Below are 21299 nucleotides of genomic sequence, written 5' to 3'. Positions count from 1 at the left end.
TGATCTCTACAATACTGGCTTTTAATTGTTATATCTGTTACTGCTTCTAATTTCATTATAATGAACAGACAAGTGATGAGAAACAAAAACGACAAATAGTATCACGAATTACTCAGAAAGTATCCTACTATAATATCATAGAGTCAACACAAAACTGAAATCCCGACATCCTGATAATCGTCAGGAGAACAATCACTAACAAGGTTCTCATTCTAAGCATCAATTATATGATTGAATATTCTTATTTGCGATTCCCAACTATCTTTTCAACAAGAGGGTCGAACTCCTAATAATTAGATTGGAATAAATTGTTCTGATCATAGCTACAAAAAGATTTGAGAATCGATATTTTCATAAGAATTAAGTACAGAGTCTTTTCCGATGATTTAATCACAATATTCAGGAAACTGAAAGTACTTCTACTATTTTAAAATAAACAATCAACAAGCAGTTCACAGGAAAACATACTGAATACTATATAAAAACAAGACCGTAATATCAAAAACGTTTTGTATTAATAAACGAAAGAATAAATTTAAGAATATACAGACAACACTGTGAACCATTTTATATACAAATTCATTTTTCAGTGAAGACATTTAGGGATCGATTGTAACACTGAAGAGTTATGATTTTGATAGTTTTTTTCTTATTCGTCAAATTCACCCCAGAGTGCATGGTCATAAACAACAGAGTTCACATTACGCATCATATGAGACGTTGTTTCACTGGACTTATCGTCACTTTTGGTAGATTTTGCAGCCAAAACAAATAGTCTGTCTAACACACAATTTGCGGACATGGCAGCTTGATAACGCCTTTTCTGACTGCCTGCAATAGTTGTAGATCTATTTTTATATAGTAGGGAAAGAAAGCAGGGTAAAATTTAAAAAAATATGTAATCGTCTCGAAACAGAAATGATTCTCAAGTTAAAAATCAGCTTACATTTAAAATTAATTACTTAACATCAGAAACAGTAATCGTCATAACTTGAGATTCTGAATTTCATGAAGTTACACAAACTTCTGTGCTTTTTTTCATTTCTTGGATAAAACAATGTACACTCGCTAAATATTGGTCACAAGGACAAAAGTAAAGTATGCTAATGGAACTAAGTAACTAAATATAGATTTATGCACTAAGTTTCAAGTCACATATTACGTGTGAGGGTTACTGATGCTACTCAGGCTGCTCTTACTGAGTTACGTAAGGAGGAAACAAAGAATAAATTTTCTGGCTAGATAGATATGGAGACTGTTGAGGGTATTTCAGGTTTAATGTCATGAGGGATGAACAATTCGATTGATAATAAATCTATACCAGTCTCATTTTATACGACATAAAAATATGGTATTGGTGAATGAAGTGGCCGATTAGTTAACACGTGATTTATAATTTTATGGCGCTTAATTTATGACTGTGACATATAAGTTGTCACGATAATCATATTCATTTATGAACTTTCTCAAAAGCAAATCTCACAGGGTATTCATAAACTACAGTAGGGCTCAGAAGGAAAAGGAAAAATTACATAAATAAGTTCACATGATAAGACCAATCAATTTTAATTGCATCAAAGTATAAATTTTAATTTCAAAATTCCGGCACCTGGCAACCGATTGAAAATATACGTGATTATAATACACAATAAATCACTATGGTTTGATATACTCCTTGGCTTTGGAGAAATACAAGGGTTGCTTCAACATACCAGGAATGCCACTTAATTGTAAACCGAGATAATCAGCGATGGTTTCAAGGAGAATATAAATCGAAAGAACAATATCATGTTCTTTTCCCAAACCTCGATGCTTCCTTAAAAAGATCTATTGTGAATATCTTGTACTAGTATGGAACACGACGGTCTCAACGATAACTTTTTCCAATTAGTCTTTAGAATTATTACAGTGGTGTTTCAGTACAGCGGGAGTGTGACCTAATCTACACTTCCCGACAAGCTTCAGTGGTGTAGAAAGAACTCAGAGAACAAGTACTGAAACCAGAAAGGTTTACAGAAATAAACAGGTCCGGTCACTGTGTCAACGTAGAGGCTATGTCATGAAGTGCTTAAAATCAGTCTCACATGCGTATGTTTATTCGCCACTATTTATCTCTAACACAGGTTTCGATACTTCATACATTTTGTTCTCGTATTTCATCACTTGTTTCCGAAACAAATTCTATATTTTTAGATTTTTCTATCATTACTGATACTACTGTTGTTTCGACTCATTTGATACTCGACTTACTAATTTCAATTTGTTGTGGTGATATCGTGTACATTCGTCTCAGGTCTTACGTTGATTAGGACTCACTAAAAAACATGTTATAAGCTACCCGTGTATGGAAGAAAAGCAAACCAGACTTCTGGACAATCAACTACAACTTCAGTAATACGCTCTTGGTTAATAACGTCATATATCACATTAAAAAACTCACGAACAAAAATTGGTCTCGTTTAGGTGATTTTCATCAGAACTATCATCTTTGTCTACTGATTTCTCACGTTCATCCAACAAATCATCCGAAGAAAAATCGAACTCTTCCGGAGAGTATGGTTCAATGTCAAATTTATCCGCATCACCCATTGTACTACTGTTTAAATCATTTGAATCAGATGGAGAGAAACTAATCCATAAGAAAGGATCAGGTGAATCAACAGGTAAAAGAGATGACGCTTTGTGTACATCATTATAATTGAAGGATAGTTGTTGAATTTGATTGAAGAATAGTGAGTGAGGTAGAGTGTTTTTTAAAATTTCCTGCAAACAAAAGAGAAAACCATAAAACGAGTTTCAACAGTTTTAAATAATTTCAAAATGTTGCAGACCGCTTGCGCAGCAGAAAAAGTTATATTTTGTATACCAGGGCTACAGTAACAAGCGTAAAACTCCAGTCTTACACCATAATTCACTTGACATCGTAATTTAGTTATAAAATAAAACATTTTAGTCTATCTATACTTTTTTTAAACTTTAAAAAGGAAGAGCGGCTGCTTGATGGTTAAAGCGTAAAAGGTTCTAGATTTTAATTCGGTCCCGCCTACTGTAGTTTGGTCAGATGACCAGAATTACTAGACATTCGAGCATGTAAATCGGTATCCCATAAGCCGGTTACATCGGTTCATAAAGAGAAAATAATAACAAGTCTGATAACGTCTTAGGACACTGTGTCACACTATCTCTAGGACCCCAACTAGGTAACTGCGAAGGACAGACGGATGTCATTCTTGTACGGCTCTCCTTCATACTACTACACCATGTCATACACTGACCACCTCTCCGCTTTCTCCAACCAGTCCCAGCATCGGCAAGTAATGCATGATGTGAAATTCACTGGGATGACATTCGTAAGACATGTCCGAGCCATCCAAGTCGGTGTTTCAAAGTGGTAACACCAGCTGAATTATCGTCGCTGTGCCCAAACACACGATGCCGAACTTCTGCGTTACAAATATAGTGTTGCCACTACATGTCAGCAGTCCTTCGGAAACAACGATGACCAAACACAAAGAGTCATCTAAAATCCTCAACTCAGAGAGGCCAGGTTTCATAAGCATAGAGTAAGACCGCTCTCACCGACGCGTTATAGCTCTGACCTTTTACAGCCAAACTAGCATCACGAAGGCGTCAAAGATGGTCCAGATTGACATAACCCGCTTTGGCTTTCACTATACATGAATCGATCTCATCACCCACGTCACCACCAGCACTTACGCAGCTACCCGGATACATGAACTGCTCGACTACTTCTATCTGCTCACCACCCAGGATGAGTGCAGGTCCAGGGTCCTACCAATCTTGTAAAAGTACTGTGCACTTAGGTGTAAAACACATGCCATACCTACGGACACTGATTGACAACTGACTAAGTACCGATCGCATGGTTCGAGTATTGTCACAGAGGAAGGCAATATGATCTGCTTACTCAAGGTTGGAAAGTTTTTCTCCAGGCAACATCCACACCACCATTACCTACATCCATCAGAACTGTTTCCAGAACGCTGTCGATAGAAGGGTAGAAGCGGAGTGGTAAGACTGAGCAACCCTGCCTAACCTTACTTCTTGATTGGAACAGTAGAGAGACATGGTTGTATGCTCTCACTCTGTATGAGGTGTTTGTATATAGGGCTTTCAAGATGTAAATAAACATCTCAGGCACACCCTTCCTCAATGGACAATCCTGGGAAAGTCCTGTCCGACGAATCCAAGGCAGCCGTACTATCGAAAAACATTACTAATGTTGGCGTGTAATAAGTATAACAATGTTCTAACATTTGACAGACGGTGATTAATCATCCTTGACCAGAACGAAAACCAGCCTGCTGCTGGCGAGTCAAAGTTTCTCGGGTTTCGGACAATCTATGAACTATGACGGAAGCCAATAGTTTGGACGAAATCGGAGGTAGACTTATACCCCAATAGTTGTTACAGAGACGACGTGAACTCTTTTTAAAGATAGGAACAACTATTGACTCATTTCATGATGCTGGAACACTCTCTAACTTCCGGACCTTTGTCAACAACGCAGTCAGTTCCTTAACCAAAACGTCTCCACCGTCTTTAAAAAGGGCTGAAGGTAAGTCAATCGTATGGCCATTATGATGAGTGGCGCTCCGGGAGTTGGGGTTCCTTGTTGACTACCACCTTCCTAGGTGGACCAGTCGTCACGGGCTATGGAAAGCAGGACAGTCTGATCGATGTTGCGGGAGCAGCAGACCATCGTCCAAGACGTCGGTAGATGTTATTGATTGGCATCCCGTCAACTTCGCAAATTGCTTCACTCATATCGGACTTCTTGCTGCCAGTGACTTGGATGAGTTGCTTATAAGCGGGAAGTTTCGCGAAGCCGCAAGCGGTGGTGTTCGTCAGGGTTGTTCGTCTTACTCATTTTTGTTTAACGTTATCATAGACATCCCCACCATCCTGTTTTTTAGGGTTTGATCTATTAGGAGAGTAACCTGTTGGCTTAGAATAAACACATGATATAGTTTTGTTTGGTGAAGGTACTAAAAAAATACAGTCTTCTGACTATCCTAAGCAAAGATGAAAGTATATTTGGGATGCAACTCTTCCCCTCCGAACGCAAAATGTCACTTCAGGATTGGCTTGGGTCAGAGCCTGAATTGGTGATGGAGAATAAAATAATTAGGCGTATCAACACTTATTTTTGGAGTCTCATCAATTCTGATGGTATGATATCTGGTGAAATCTTGGCACGGATTCAGAAATCTCTATTGGCTTTTGCAAACTTGCGTCACTTGTGGAGTAGGCGAGACACTCGTCTGCCAATCAAGAGGCGAGCTTACCGCTCAGCAGTTCGCTTTGTTTTACTTCACGGGTGTGGCACATACCCATTAAGAATACAGGATATTCGTAGGTTAGTTCTCTTTAAAGCATCAATCGTGTATTTTGAGACCAGTGAGTAAGCAATGACTGGGTTAGGGACAGGGTACTATGTAATGATGACGAATCGATCGATAAGGTAGCGGATCATTATCAACTGAGGTAGTTGGGACATGTGTTACGTGTGCCTAACCACTGTCTACCTCGATGGAAGACGTTGTCTGATGTAGGATTCTGTTGGAACAGACTATTTTTCAGTGAACAATCCAAATACAAACAAGGACAATTAAAATGATAATTATAACACTCACCCGAAGACCAGCAGGAAATTTTAAAGTGGTCAAATTGAAACAGGTATGAGGGGATGGTTGTTTTTGTTGCTGGTGGAGAAAATACTGGCATATTAAATATTGCAATGTGATTGGGTAAGATTTCGCACGAATCAAACGAAACCCACTTCGTAATGTGGTTGAAGATACCATTGGATAATAATTATCACGTGGTAGACTACTCAGGTTTTAATTATTAGATGGATTGTGTAAGAAAGCATACATAAATAAGAATAAGATATCAAATTGAGTGAATTGCATGGATTAGTGACACATATACAAGATTTATTAATGAATTCCGTCTCAAGTAATGTCTTTTTCAATAAGTTAAGTAACATTTAAATGACATGTACCCACATACTGAGTTTAAAAATGTAATGAGAATATCAAGACAGACTGAATTATAGGGAATACTGGACACCCACTACAGTTGATACACCTTTTATTCAGAGGTAATGTAGAGGTTAATTCCTCTCCATCTGTGTTATGTCCCAATAACAATAGTGAATAGTAACTTTGGAATCCGCTTATGGACCAATAATATGCATATAATTTTTATCTTATAATTGCTAAATAACTAAACTATTCGTATTCGTGTTCCCCTTATTATAAGCTTTATTTTGACCCATAGAGTATTACTATATGATTTACCATTCTTGAGTTACCTCTAGTCTATTAATTGCTGCCTCCCACATTCATAGCCACATTTGGCTAAATCTTGTACAAATATTATTTTCTATTTTATTGGTACGATTTGGTCGGTCTATTTGGTATATAAACTCAGTACGTTTGAAATATAATGATTTATACCGCAGAGGCTGTTACTGGTGTTCTGGACTTAACTGGCTAGGCTAGGCAGAAGCAGAACCGATACGTACTCTGGACTGCTCATACGGTTTTCGTGTGTCACTGTTTCAATCGATAATTCGCTGCTCTCTGATTGGCGGTCTTATCACGTCATACATTAACTGGGCATCCACTCGGCCACAAATTATAACAATCTGACTCCAAAATATGTCATCCCGTTAACTGTGTATTTTAGTAGCCCAATTCTCATAGTGGCATTATGAATTTACTCGAGAATATCCAAAAGCGAGAACACTAGTTGTTGGGATGTTTAGTGTTACTAATTACTAACATCCATAGACGCGAGAGAAGCAAGCGCACTGAAAAGTGAGTCAATCAGTAAAATTTGAAGCAAGTATACGTATTTTAAGAGTGTTTGTGGGTAAAGTTGTAAATTGTGTGTTAACAACCAATGGGGGGATAGATAAAGATTGTGGTGCAGACATGAGTCCAGTCTGACTCACACATACTTTTACGTGGTGGATTAGTCATCTAAATCACAGCAAGTAGGTAAAAAAATTTAATGGGCTTACTTATAGTACTACTGTGGCGTGGGCTACTTATATCCACATAAGTAGTACATAACGATGGTAGGGCACTGAATGTATTTCAGTAGAAGATCGATAAGAAGAGCACAGGGACGGGACGCAATTGGTATGAAAATACAAGGATAATAATAGTCAGAGACAATGGACTGATATTTGCAGAAGGAACGGTCAAGATTGAGACAATTGATCGATTGTTTGCAAATCAACTATTTACTATATGATTCTCATATTTTACTGAGATATTCCGTAATTTTGTGCCTAAATACATTCGATTGTCCCCACTCGTCCTCTTGCTCACTGCACTACCACTAATCATACACTCAAATGGTTGTTTAAAAAATTAAGATATACTTTGCGTAGTGTAGACGATTCTATTTAAACGACTCACCCACCTCCCTAACCAGCTAATATAAACTAATGATTGCTAGTCTCGTCAACGGGCCATTTATCAATCACCAGTTTTAGCTATCACTACTGCAGAATATATTTCATCTTATAGGTACAGTGGCTGAAAAAACAAAAGATCACCTAACTCCGGCAATTGCTCCAATCTGAAGAGTCACAAGATATATTGGTAGTTGCAATAGATATCTTAATAATTTATACAGCACTAGTACGAAAGAATAGTCAACTAAAGGTGTTATACATGGACTTCAATAAGGTTATTAGAAATAATCTGTTGACATTTACTAAGAGCACCACACGGGAAGAGTGAAAAGACTAAATACAACTAGTATCTTTGTTTAGATAGCTGTATTTTAATAAGCATTTAAACGGTTGAGTGTTTTTCATTTGCATAATCGACATTCTCAATCATGCTTTTATCGACGACAGATGGGAAAAGTCATCCTTGAACCAGAACCTTTCTTCAGGACAGAATCCAGCAGGGGAAGGCGATTCTGGATAAGTGACATCTGAAGAAGATATATATATTAAACATCTCTTTTTTTTAAAGCACTTTAAAATGCCACCTTTTGCTTCCGCAGCAGCAGAACTTTGACAAACCATTGCTCTCTTTTGATCGAATCATGTTTGTTTCGTTCATCTCACTGTTCCTGGCAATACTAAAACATTGATGATTTCCCGAACTGAACTATCCGAAAAATTGCTAACCATTCCACTCTGCGAGAGTGATTGAAGAGCAAAACTTAAGTTTAATAGTCAGGTCATAATTCCACTGGCGTAAGCGTGATCTACAAAACCCATATCCTTCAAATGTTTATGCTTTAAATGACTTCTAACCATGTCCATTACTTTGTATACTATTTCCATTTCACTAGAAGAAACCTATTCTAAGGGTTACTGATTATATTCTTCATAATAATTCATTGTCAATAATTCAGTATTAAGGACAGACTTTATTCTGTATCATCTAGTTCTTAGTAATTGACCTTTTGAATGAATCACAGTAACTGTGAAATGACATGATACGCCAAAAACGTATCTTAAGCTTTGTTCAAGTTAAATACTAGGTACATGATTTTGGCCTCGACTCTAATCCACAGCTGTTGTTTGAAGGTTAATTACACCACATAGTTACCCAAAAAGAAGTTCAAACCTGGGACACGAATGTTGAGATCTAAGTGTTTGAACCACCGAAATACATGGAATCATGGACAAGATCGTCTTCTGTACGCCATGAGAATATATATAGTACCTAATTTGACGTAACATTGAGACTTATGAACCCAGATGATCTTGTTGACTCAATAAGAAATAATTTGATGTTTTGAAACCACATGTGCCATTCATATTGTATTTTCCCTTCAACGTTCGTACATCAATGCAGATTACACAACAGTTAGAGTCGGTTGCCTTTAGAAAACCTTGATATTACTGAGACCCGTATTCACAGCTAGTTAATTATTAGAAATTCGGTCTTCATCCGTCAGTTTGCAAAGCTTGTTACGTGTGTGCTTATTCACTGATCCTGTGGAGTCTGAGTCCGATTTGGTTGGTGTTAGTGTCACACTTAGCGCCATAAGGCTCTTCACACAAACACTTTAGCCAGAGTGAAAGGACACAGCCACCTCTAATCATTCTATTCCGGAAAAGGGATTACAGGTTTCCCAATCTCATCAATTCTCCCTAACTCTGCTTTTGATGATATTCTGGAAACAGTTTTAATGGAGGTAGGTAGTGGAGTACATCTGTTACCTGGAGAGACTTTCCGATCCGAAGTATGCGAGTGATATTGTCTTAATGTGCTATGATACTCAAACTATGCATGTCGCGCTCATTTATTTGCCAATCAGTGACCGTAGGTACTGCACACCTTCAAAAGCAAATTACTCTTACAAGACTGGAAAGAACTCGTGTCAGCTCAAACCCTTTGTAGTTAGCCGTTAAAAATAGTCAAGATGTTCCTATATCTTGATAGTTAGGTGAGTCTTGGTGATAGACCTACTGATGAGATCAAACTACGTATAGTAAAAGTCAAAGAGTGTTGTGACAATATGTGCAACCTTTTGAGTCATCCTAATTTAATGACCGTAAAAGGTAGGGTTTACAACATACAAGTGACGGCAGCTTTACTTTATGCCTGTAGAACCTGGCCTTTTCAAGTTGAGGATGTTAAGTGACTCTTCTTGTCCCATCACCATTATCTCCGAAGAACTGCCGAAATCCATTGGCAACACTATATTAGTAGTTCTGAGGTTCGGCAATATGTGTTCCGATGTAGTGATGACAACTCAAGTGGTTTCATTAACAGTAGCTTCGATATGTTACAAATGTCATCCCAGCGGTTTCCACAACGTACATTATTCGCCAATCCTGGGACGAAGTGAGTAGTCTATGACGTGGTGTAAGGACATGAAAGAAAACTGTATAAGACCGGCATCCGATGGTCCGTCACGATCTCAAGATTTGGACCTTTTGGATGGTGACTTAGTGGCGTGAGACATTATCAAACACAACTCAAAACAGCAGACAGTGACGGTTTTACAGCAGTTTTCTTATAGTCTTCATAAATGTAAAGGGATCTCCCTTAATTGAAATTCCTCCAGGTTTCATTTGTTAAATGAACTGCCCTATAAATATACTACATTAATTAGCTTACTTTTATTGATTTATTTCAATTAAGTTCTCCTCCTCACTCTATCTCTTCACGATTTAATTTCCTTATTGGTGACGTGCACTTATTTTGGTGCCCTGTTGTAAGCGTACTTACTAATTTTAAACATTATATATATGTTCTACTCGTCTTCAATTTTCAGTGACCGTTTCAAGGCTATGGAGCAAAAATTAAGATACATGGGTGTCACATACGACACAAGTGACGCAAGTTGCTAACGACCAACTGAGCCTTCTGAGTCCATATCGAGATTTCGTCAGACAAAAACAACGGTCGATACACTCAACTACTTTACTCTCCATAATAATTTTAGGGATTGACGTACTTCAGTTTTGAAGCAACACTCTCCATCTAGAGATAAAAACCAATTCCAAACGTGCATTGTTGCTCAAGGCGATTAGAAGACTGCATTTTATCGGCGTCTTCAACAAACAGGACTGTCATTCCCATGTTCTAAGTCGACAAGTGAACCTCCTAACAGAAGACTAACCCATGCAGAGTTAGGTGAAAGGTCATATTTAGGAGGGTAATTTTGATGGAATTAGGTAGAAAGAGGAGCCGAGAGCAACACAGACAAACACTACTTTTCATCAGGTTACAAGCAGACTGAAGTACTGAGAAAACTTACTTGAAACAAGCATTGGGATTCAATTGTCCATCAACGAAGAAGTAAAGCTTACAATGCCATAAATCGAGAAGACAGCCAATTATACTACCCTTTTTGAAAGCGCAAGATCCCAAGGGATATGTTTGGCCATCATGCATAAGTGCACCACGATAACTTAATCCCCATGAATCACAATCAATGCCAAGTACAGAACGGAATTCACGTGAATAATGATCTAATTTTGCACATGTTCGACCGATTCCAACCATCTAGTAAGTATAAAATGCAAAATAACACTTATTTCGAAGGACGCTTGCAAGATGATCAACACGTTATCAAACATTTTAATTGGTGAGCAATATAAAAGCACCACTTTAGCAAGAAAATTAGAACACTACTCACATTTAATATCGTGCAAGATACAAATGAATATTTCTTGACTTTTCGACTAAAAACTCGACATCGCTTGATCTCTTAACACATTGAACCGGGTAGCAATGATATTAACTTCGGGTAGCTACGTAGGCTACACTTATTATGTTGTCAAGCTTTGTGACCACAAAACCCGATTAGGTCGTGCCACGTTTCACGGCAACTGCTCCAGATAAGCAGCTGAACTTAACCATATATATATATATATATATATATATAAACCCTTGGTAAATTTACGGTCAAAACCAGTCCAGTCCTTCAGTCAATGAAGACTATGATGTTACAGTTTTAGTGTTAGAACAAAACAACCTAACAATCGATAAATCGTCCGTGACGACCAAGGTACAATACACTGATGTTTACCAAACGTACTAATGGAAAAGTGATCAAACGTAAAATTTAACTGATTTCTAAGTTTGCGAGCGAGCTTTCGTTGGTCATATTGGAAATTTAGTTACACTGCTGATTGCAAGTTGAACTGCATTTGCGCTATGGATTTGAGAAAAGCAACAAGGTTCATAGTCAAGCAGTGGTTAAAGCTGAAAAAGTGGCGAGACTAAACTACATGGACGACCTTTGAACGAATCTTAAGTGACCTTGAGAAATATTAGCCAACCAGGAGACAGTTAGTATGCAGTAAAAATATACTATACAAAAGTTAAAGCGGATACTGTTCTTTTACATGACTCAAAAACTTATCAAGGTTAGATATAGGTTCAGAAGTTCTAATATCATAGTGCATCCGGTACAGGAACTCATCCATGTGGCTCCATAGTAGTCGACCTCTGAAACCATGATAAGGTCTCAAAAATTATTTTAGCCTCGACCACATAGCTTCAATGTTGTTGGTATGGTTTTGGGTTTAGGGTTAGAGTTAAGGTTTAGGGTTAAGGATGAGACTATAAATTAAGGACAACGTTTGAGCGACGCTAGGGTGACTCTAAGAGTGTCAACATAATAACTAAGACTAAATAAGGTTATAAACCTGTGTGAAGAATTCAAATTATGATTTACAGCTCATGGTTAGGGTTAGGAATTATACTTAGGGTTTTCATCAAGAACTGACATAAGCTATAATGCCAAAACTCTATTTATACGAATGGACAATTGAATTTCGCGCCAAAATCTTATGATGACTTCTCTCGTAGACGCTGAATTATCACGTTTTCTCTAAAGTCCGTTGTAAATCGACCGTACGTAAGCATCAGGTACCAAATTAAACGCCGTGACCTTGACAACCCGCGAAAGCTTCTGATTGGCTCGTCCATATAGTTTAGTCTCGCCGAAAAAGTCCATATTTATGCACCGTTGTGGAAAACTGCTTAAAACCATTACGGAACACAAAAAATGCGTAGAACAAATTTGAGCACCATTTATAGGAGTGACTAAATACATATACAGAGAGGCTAAGTAATTTAACACAGGTCGGATAGAACTTTTAATCAATTTAAGGAAACCCCTGTACGATTTGAAAATCAGTAAGACAAAAGCCCTCAAGCTGAAAATAAACACCAGGAAACTTTGAAGAACCTTTACACTACCAACCGGTGGCCACAAACAGATTTCATATTTTTAAAAACTCACCACATCTGTCCCATAAAGCGGGGATACAGCTTTAAGTTCCCAAAAGTGAAGGCCATTCGTTAAAAGGGCGGTCCCACGTGCAACAGCCGTACCCCAACTAATAGTGGGATGAAATGTAACAGTCTTGTCATTTTCAGATAGCTGGAAGGACTGCAGTGGAGACTCGGGTTTACACCAACGCCATTCCAATGCTTAAAAATTTAAATATGATGTAACCAAGGCTCACGTTCATCAACACTTTCATTGCAACGACAGAGTAATATCCAACTTAGATCCTGAAACTTTGGGGAATCAGGATCACAGTAAGCACATTTCTGAACAGTTAACATCAATAGTTCAACACTAAACAGCCTTGTACATCTGAGCGCCCTTTCCAAAATCCCCAACAATCATCTTTGATTCACCTAAACAAAAACATTATATGTTGGAGCACTTTGCTTTAATGAGTAGTCCTTCAGAATATGGGATCTTGTTTGGCGATTCCGTTGAAAAAAACTTCAAAAGTTCATATATGTAGTACCTACATTTTTCCTTTATGTTGCGCTCCAAGGTTACATTTATCCGAGTATCTTTCTTGCTCCCGAACAAGTTACCTATCTTACGTGAATATATTGACCTGTAGAGCAATATACATCGACAGATGTGCAACATTTCTATTTACTTCACGTAAGACTAAATCTTGCTTCATTTCATACTCTATTTTTCGCCAAAAATTAACCCTACAACTCTTTCTTACCTGGTCACAATCAGCCTAATTCCAAATATACATTGGTCAGATAGGAACGTCCTACGTTTATGAAGAAGTTGGACCCTAAATTTCCTGAAATCTTAGATTTCATTTAGATTATTTGTTAAGGTTTTGCTACGAATTTGGATTGAATTGTGTTTCGGACGCATACTAAGTCGGTTTATAACGCCATGACAGTCTAAGAATTTATGCAACAATGGTTCGTATTCGGTAAACATCCCCTCGGATTTATATCACATAGAATGAGTATCTACCTTAAGTCTCCATCACATGGAGAATTTCATAAACTGTCTCAATCTGTCTCAAATAGATACTTCGTCGTATTATTATACGCAGTATGTTACTTAACTCCAGGTTCTGTACTTTGTGCACCAGTCCTTTACATGCTGGCCATGTTATGTGATTGTTCTATACACAGTGATGGTTGCCGTTTTCACTAACGTTTGCTATACGTTTCACATTTACTATTACCATATACGTTAACACATGACTCAATTTTCTTATTGCAAATATATCATGCTCATTTCACTTCCAAACAGTTGACGTATGAAGCGTCTTTGAACATCTACTCTTAGTTTGTCTATGGTATTCATAATAGAGAAGATAAAAAAGCAGTATTCAAGGGAAGGTCGTACACATAGTTTGCAAAGGGTAAGCTTAGCCTCTGTTGTGGAGAAATTTTTCGTTATGAAACCAATTAGCCGTCTAGCTTTAGAAATAATAGAGGAGACATGTTCTTCGAAGTTTAGGCTTTCTGTGTAATTTATTCCTAGATCGTGTACTGATTAAAGTACCTAGACTTTACTTTTATTTAAGTGAAGTTGTAGTTCATAGGGATGCTTTTCAAAATGTATGATCCCACATTTGTTGACGCTAAATGGTAATTGCCACTTTTCGCTCCAGATAGTAGGGTTATTGAGATTATCTTGAATCGGGGATACACTTTCACTTGGAGCCTCAGGGTTATGGCTGTATATTATTTTGAGATCATGAACATATATTAGGACTAAAGGATAACGAAACATGATCCGTACAATCGGTGTAGCTGCCAAAACTAACTCTGTCGGTCAACTGTTCACAGCGTGGAGCATTGTTTTCTCGCGGCCGTTATCTAACATATATCGGCTGGTGAAATACGCGACGGTTCACACGCTGTTCAACCCAATTGGTAGCCTAACGACAAAATCATCCTCGCAAATCATCACTTTACTCAGCTGAGAGAATATCTCACAAACTAAAACCTCAGACTACTAAAGGATCAATAACTTAGTATAAAGAAATCATGATTTCTTTCATTCACAGTTATACTTCCGTACTTTCAGTTATTTAAATAAACATAGATGTGACCAGGATTCGACTAATAAGAACAGAGATCTGTCGACAACTCTGGCCGACTCTACTTTTCGCCAATGACCAAACGAATATCAACACCGATTGATAATGCACTTATCGTACCACCATTGTGATGCCGTTACTCTAACCTCAAACCTAATGAAGCATATCTAAGGAACTCAGTCGCTTTTTGACTCTGTCCATTTCAACACATTGCTTTTTATTATTGTCACTGTTGGTTATTTTACATTCAACCAACCTACAAGTTACTTAATAGTTTTTTTCTATTTGCCGACCAGCTGCAGTCGCCTCATTTCCACTTATCTTACAACTTGGGAGTACTAGGAGGGTTCATATGGATAATTTGGAAACCTCTGGAGCGCTCATACTTATGCAGTGAACCCTCTAGTGTTTTTATTCATGCAGAATGGACCGAATCGATTTCCTTTAATGTAGTGCGATGAAACCCATGTAGATTTGTAGGGCAATCTACTGACGTCTACAATCATGTGTAAATCACAAATACTCCAGCCCATGGCCTTTCTAGTTTCTTCCTTCCATTCCGTGTCTCCTAATGATCCATTTATTCCCATTATCGTTCATCTTAACCCCGACGTTTAAGTTTCCATAAGCATGACCAATTCATTTACTGAACATTTCTTGTGAATTGACTGCAGCTTCTTATAAAACTGATCATTATTATTTTGGCTGCTATCACTGATGGATGGTAATATCTGTAGACTCTCATCGTAATCCTTTTCCTTTTAGCCTTGAAAGAAGCTTTAACGGTCATAGAATCGTGTCTCTCATCCTATCAAAGCTTTTCATGCTTCGTTAGAGGATATATATTTCTGCAATGACAGGTACAAACCATTTTTACAGGCATGATCTACAAGTTACAACATATACTGGTTCACAGTATGCATCCCAAGCAGGGTTGTTTAGCAAATATAATCTATGAAAGTTGATAGCAGTTCATTCGATCAGATATTATGTGTTTTCATCAGAATATTTTCCAAAGGGGCATCACGTCCACGTTACATACCAGATCCAATCTCGACAAAAATTGTATTAGGTTTTTGGTCGTGCAAAGTATTTATGTAATGCAGCTTTTTCAGTTAATAGTTGTGATAGAGTAGACTTGTGGAGCGCCTGATTCGAACTATGACCTTGGGGAAGCGCGTTCGTTGAGCTTGTTCCAGATGTTAGAAGTTACATAGCTTCACCCTCAGAGCAGGTTACTGAAGATTGAAAAAAAGAAAGAAACCGAGGAGCAGCAAGGCATTCGGATGTGAACGATGACCAATGCTTAACAATTAGTAGTGTTAAGTAAAATAACAACCATATCCTTTACAGTTTGTTTTTTCATCATCCGATGCCTGCCACACAGTCTTCTTATAAAAGTCCGAGTTAGCATGTTATAGGCTGTCTTAGTAGGATAGTTAATCCAGCATAAAAACTAGAAACATGAGTCCGAATGGTGAGTGTAGGAGAACAACCTCAATATCACAGATTGATTAACTTGTTCTCATCCACAAAGAGCCTGACAAAAACAAAATGTTTTGCCCCACAAACACGGGTGGATTGAAGTCATCGACCTCACCATCAATGCTTGCTAGTCAGTAACTCCACCCTCCCTTCTTTTGTGATCTTATGTTCATTTAAGCTTATATTTTGGATATATATCATACCTCATACAATGCTCTGTGTTTCACATTCTGTTGGAAAACACTATTTCCATAAGTACCATTTTACAAGCTTATCAGACAGTTACAAATTATGGACTGTGTGTAAGGCTTCGATGCAATGCTTTAATTGACTATAGTGTGAAGTATAGGTTGCCAATCAGAGTACAGGCATTAAGAAAAGTATAACGTAAGATATTCGCTTACCAAAGTAGGCGGAAAAGTGTATATATATTTTAGTTACAGATAAGGTAAGACAACGAGTGGTGAAATAATATTAATGGTTAGGTAATATAATATACAGAAGAGTAAAAAGCTGATAAAGAATAGACAAGAAGGAAATCACACTAAATTCGTACTGATGTTCTTTTGTCCTATCCTAATCGGAGCTTTGGTTAGGCGTCCAAGTATTATTGAAGCTAATACTTTAGACACTATATTAGTCAAACTGATTCGACTTTTTAGGGTATTTGTAAGCGTCGTTTAGCGACCGAGTATTAATAGGTCCTGTGAAGTGCCCGTCTACTTCAATTTAAAAAAATTAGGGAGGGGCAAGTATCTAATACAACTACAAAGGAGGGAAATAAGGCAATTTAGTCTATATATGTAGAGAGCCTATGATGTCTGTGTGGGACGCGGATGTGTTCGTCTGCGCTAGGTCTGTGCAGGTGAGGGCTTGATCGATAAGTCTTACAAACGTATGTAATTTGTCTGCCATGCGTATTTCAGAAGGAAGACCGTTCCATATTAATACGTACTTGCTGAGGAAGAAGTTTTCCCGAGTTGTTGACTGTATTTTTCAATCTTGGCTGTGGATACTTTGTTTCAAAGGTTATATCCATGTAAGTCTTGGTAGAGAACTATACTACACGTGGAATAAGTAAGGTTTTTAAGGAGTTTGAAATAGAGAATCAAGTTAGACTTACGTCCGGGGTACTATTTTTCTTCACGGTAAGAATGCAGCAGCATCTCGGAGATCAGTCTTTTCAACCAAGATTGTTATAAACGTGTTTCACTTACAACATGCACAGCCACTTTGTTTTTTATTTATACTCACATTCCGACTTTCCGAATCGTTAGAAAATTCCATGCACCTAAATTACTCGTCGCCTTGATTGTCAGTAGGTTCATCGGGTCTATGGATTCTGGAGAATCCTGGCTTCTACCACAAAACTCACACCTCTATATGAAGATTCTTCTACACTTACGTAAAGTGTGATATTTTCGTGATGATTAGAAGTATATGAATCGATATGTTAACTAGGAATTCCCGAAATAGTGTAATTAACAGCAAACAGAACCATGTGAGCGTGAATGAAAGTATTGTATTTTGAATTCAAAATCGGAGAAACTTCCTATTTCCTCTGATTCATCATACCACTTAACAGGGATTCCACTCGAAGCACATTGGTTGTGAGAATATGCAACATCCGGTTCAATAACATCAGAAATGTGACTAGAATTCGACTCACTTGGAGAATACTTGTCACATACATTAGGAATATCACTAGTGATAAATCCATTGTGAGAACGAATAACAAGTGATGCGATACCACAAGGACTGTAGTCGGATTTTAACTCATTTAGAACTTGTTCCTCACATTTAAGATCTCACTAGAAATAAATGGATCATTAGGACAAACCGAATCTGATAAGATAAATCAGAGTTCTGGTCAAGATTTGGTGCACTCGATATTATCTTCTTCGTATTTGTAAATAACTCCATCAGAAGTACATGAATCATGAAAACAACGCATATCTGGTAAAAAAATATCGTGAATCGGATCAGAGTATGATTAATTTGAAACATTCAACTTAACAGGACCGGAACTACAAAGTTTGGCATTACTTGCAGTGAAATGAATAGTAGTATTACAAACCGCATGTATGTATCCAATTCTACCACATTTAAAGCATTTAGCATTATAGAATACACATGAATTACATGAGTGAATTTTGCCATAGTAGAAACATTTACCAAACTTGTGCTAATTTTCGTGACTTGCTTTAAAACTTCTCAGTGAGTTGTTATCTTCAAAACCTTAAGTATGCATTGGATTAGGATGACGTAGTAATCAGACGGAATTTTTGGTGTATTGACGAACCATTTTGTGAAAATTTCCTCCTTTACAGCATTCACAACTTGCAAATTTTATATGGTATAGTAAGGCTTCCTTGAGAGTATCACTAAAAAGTGAAATAAGCCACTCTGGAAATGCCAAGGCTTTTAAAAAGCTGTGCGCTTCCCTTCCGACGAATATAAATAAATGAACCACAATATTAACATCTTCAACATCTTCCTTGGTAACAGTTCATATTTCGAACGTTTCCATGTAATCTTAGTAATCCTAAGAATTTGAGTGAATATCCAGATGTTCGATCACAGTGAAGATGCCACAGGTATTATAGTTTGACAACACTTCAACCAGTAACACCTATAATTTAATCGTGCCCACCCGGTGAAATCAAAAGTCAAAAGCGAGGAGGTTCAAAGACATATTTGATAGATCAATAAATCGAGAAGTGACTAGTCTAAACTGGCTAGCGATCGCAGGAGAAGTTGAGAACGGCGTTCCCACTCGTGATCTGGTGCGGATGCATGACCGGGCGCCTTCAGCTAGATTAGTTCATAAAAACTAATGTGGCCAGCACCCAATGTCGAACACTTACGGAGCTATTAATTTTGGGGATTTATTTACCGCCACAACAGGCTTCATCGCTACGCCAATTTGTTAGTTTCGAATTTATGAACTAACGGAGAATCCCCGAGATAGTGCAATTTACAACAAGTAGAACTAGATGAGCACAAGTAAACGTACTATATTTGTAATTCGTAATGAGCGGGTCATTAATTACAAGGAAATCATTTGTTCGCACAAATACCACATAGAACTTAAATTCTTTAAGTGCATTTTCCCTAGTTATCCTTTTTGTGCAGGGGTCGTTTCCAAATGGGGTTACTAAACATTCGCCAAAAAGGTTCGGAATCACCGATGGCACCAGAGGAGCTACGGTATTTAATACAGACATATTAAATACATACAACTTTATGCTTTATTTGGATTTGGCTGACTGAGTATGTGATGAACAAATGTACTATTCAATTCTGTCGGTTAACTTGTGCTGAGTTAGGTGATCAATTCAAGTGCATTATAAATCAATCTTTTCAATATTTATCTTTTCGGTTTCTTGTTTGCCAGTCTATTTGGTAATCATATTCAAACACTATATTAATGTGTAAATACGTGAAACGCGTGAAGTGACACTCTGAACAATTTGAATTCTTTTCAATACAATGAAGATTAGACCTATATAATAAGGTCTTTGAATTTATTTAACTGCAATATGGTCGCTGGATATTTTATTGTCATTACTTACAGGTATTTATACCTGCTGACCCTCTTGGAGCAACAAAGACCACCCACCATCATTCACCATCGTGTCTGCTTCCGATTCCCGACGCAGTGTGTTCTTTGACCTTCCATTTCCATCCAGTATCCCAAGCTATCGTTTACCTAGCGATGCAGTTTAGTGATTTCAGTAATGTATGTCCTATCCAGCTCCAGAGTCTTTCCCTAATTTCCTCTTCACTTGGAAGCTGGTTTGTTCTCTCCCACAGTAGGCTGTTGCTGATGGTATCCGGCCGATGGACATTCAGTATCTTACGTAGACAATTGTTTATAAATACTTGTACCTTTTTGATGATGGTTGCAGTAGTTTTCCAAGTTCCAGTTCCGAGCTGTGGTACTGCTAGGACTTTCACGTATTTCTGCTTGTCAGCCCTCACAGTCTTCTTCACCTGCTTGTTTGCTTCAGTGTATTCAGTTTGTGCCTTGACTTTCTCTATGCTCGTTCGGCTGTTGTCAATTTATATCTTTTTGTTCTTCTTTTCTTCAATCTTGGACAAGGTTTAGATATTGATCCACCCATTACAATAGTGCTTGTTGAGGCCCAGCACCTCCTGACACGTCGAAGTTAGTGCTTCTCTAGTCCCTTTCCAACTGTCCTTCACAGTAGTTTCTTCTTCGCCCGGGAGATCCTGTAAAGCTTGAAACTTGTTGTTGAGAGCTATCTTGAGTTCGTTGAGTTTATCAATATCTGGAAGGAAGGCTGTATTTAACCTTTGTTATGCTGTTTGTCCAGTCAACCAGTGCCTCTTTAGCTTCATTTTCATCCTAGAAACCACCAGTTAGTGGTGACCTGAATCTATGTCAGTTCTTCTCCTGGTTCTCACGTCTCCCACTGACCTTCTAGAATTTTTAGTGATACATATACGATCTATCTGGTTCTTTGTGGTGTGATCAGGTGAGACCGATGTAGCTTTGCGTATGCGTTTGTGGGGGAATATAATTCCACCTATAACCATTCTGTTGCATCCACATGAATTTGCAAATCTCTCACCAGTCTCGTTCATTTCTCCCAGTCAGTCAGTCCATGTGGTCCCATGATATCTTCATATCTATTATTGTCCCTTCCGACTTCGACGTTTAGATATCTTATCAGGATAGTCAAGTCCTAAATGAGCTTGATTTTCATTACAATTCGGATAACTTCATATCGACTGTTGTTTACACTTTTCATGAAGTCACTTCTAATGAATACTCTAGTCAATATGTGAATTATGTTTTAAATGAAGCCATATTATTCATAACTTGGGGATATGAAGATCCAACATTATTTCGTAGAGAGGATAGTGTTGAAAAATCTATGGTTGAAACTCTAAATATCAGCGGTTTCAGTGCACAACTGACATGGTGATTGTATAC

At 37.7% G+C, this 21299-nt stretch overlaps 1 protein-coding gene across 1 annotated transcript; it reads right to left on the bottom strand.

The window, feature by feature from the left end:
* Window positions 1–494: 494 nt before the first annotated feature.
* Smp_036630 (putative spry domain containing socs box protein) lies at window positions 495–13097 on the bottom strand (the record flags this gene model as incomplete). Its single annotated transcript, XM_018788556.1, has 6 exons — window positions 495–848; window positions 2441–2763; window positions 5658–5853; window positions 10774–11021; window positions 12769–12959; window positions 12995–13097. The coding sequence occupies 6 exons, from the start codon at window positions 13095–13097 to the stop codon at window positions 650–652; spliced, it is 1260 nt and encodes a 419-aa protein (XP_018654087.1). The 3' UTR covers window positions 495–649.
* Between the last annotated feature and the right edge of the window lie 8202 nt (window positions 13098–21299).

The sequence above is a fragment of the Schistosoma mansoni genome, chromosome W (assembly GCF_000237925.1).
Source record: "Schistosoma mansoni strain Puerto Rico chromosome W, complete genome".
NCBI classification, from domain to species: Eukaryota; Metazoa; Platyhelminthes; class Trematoda; order Strigeidida; family Schistosomatidae; genus Schistosoma; species Schistosoma mansoni.
The sequence above is the reverse complement of the archived record's forward strand: the minus strand, read 5'-3'. Positions and strand labels throughout refer to the sequence as shown.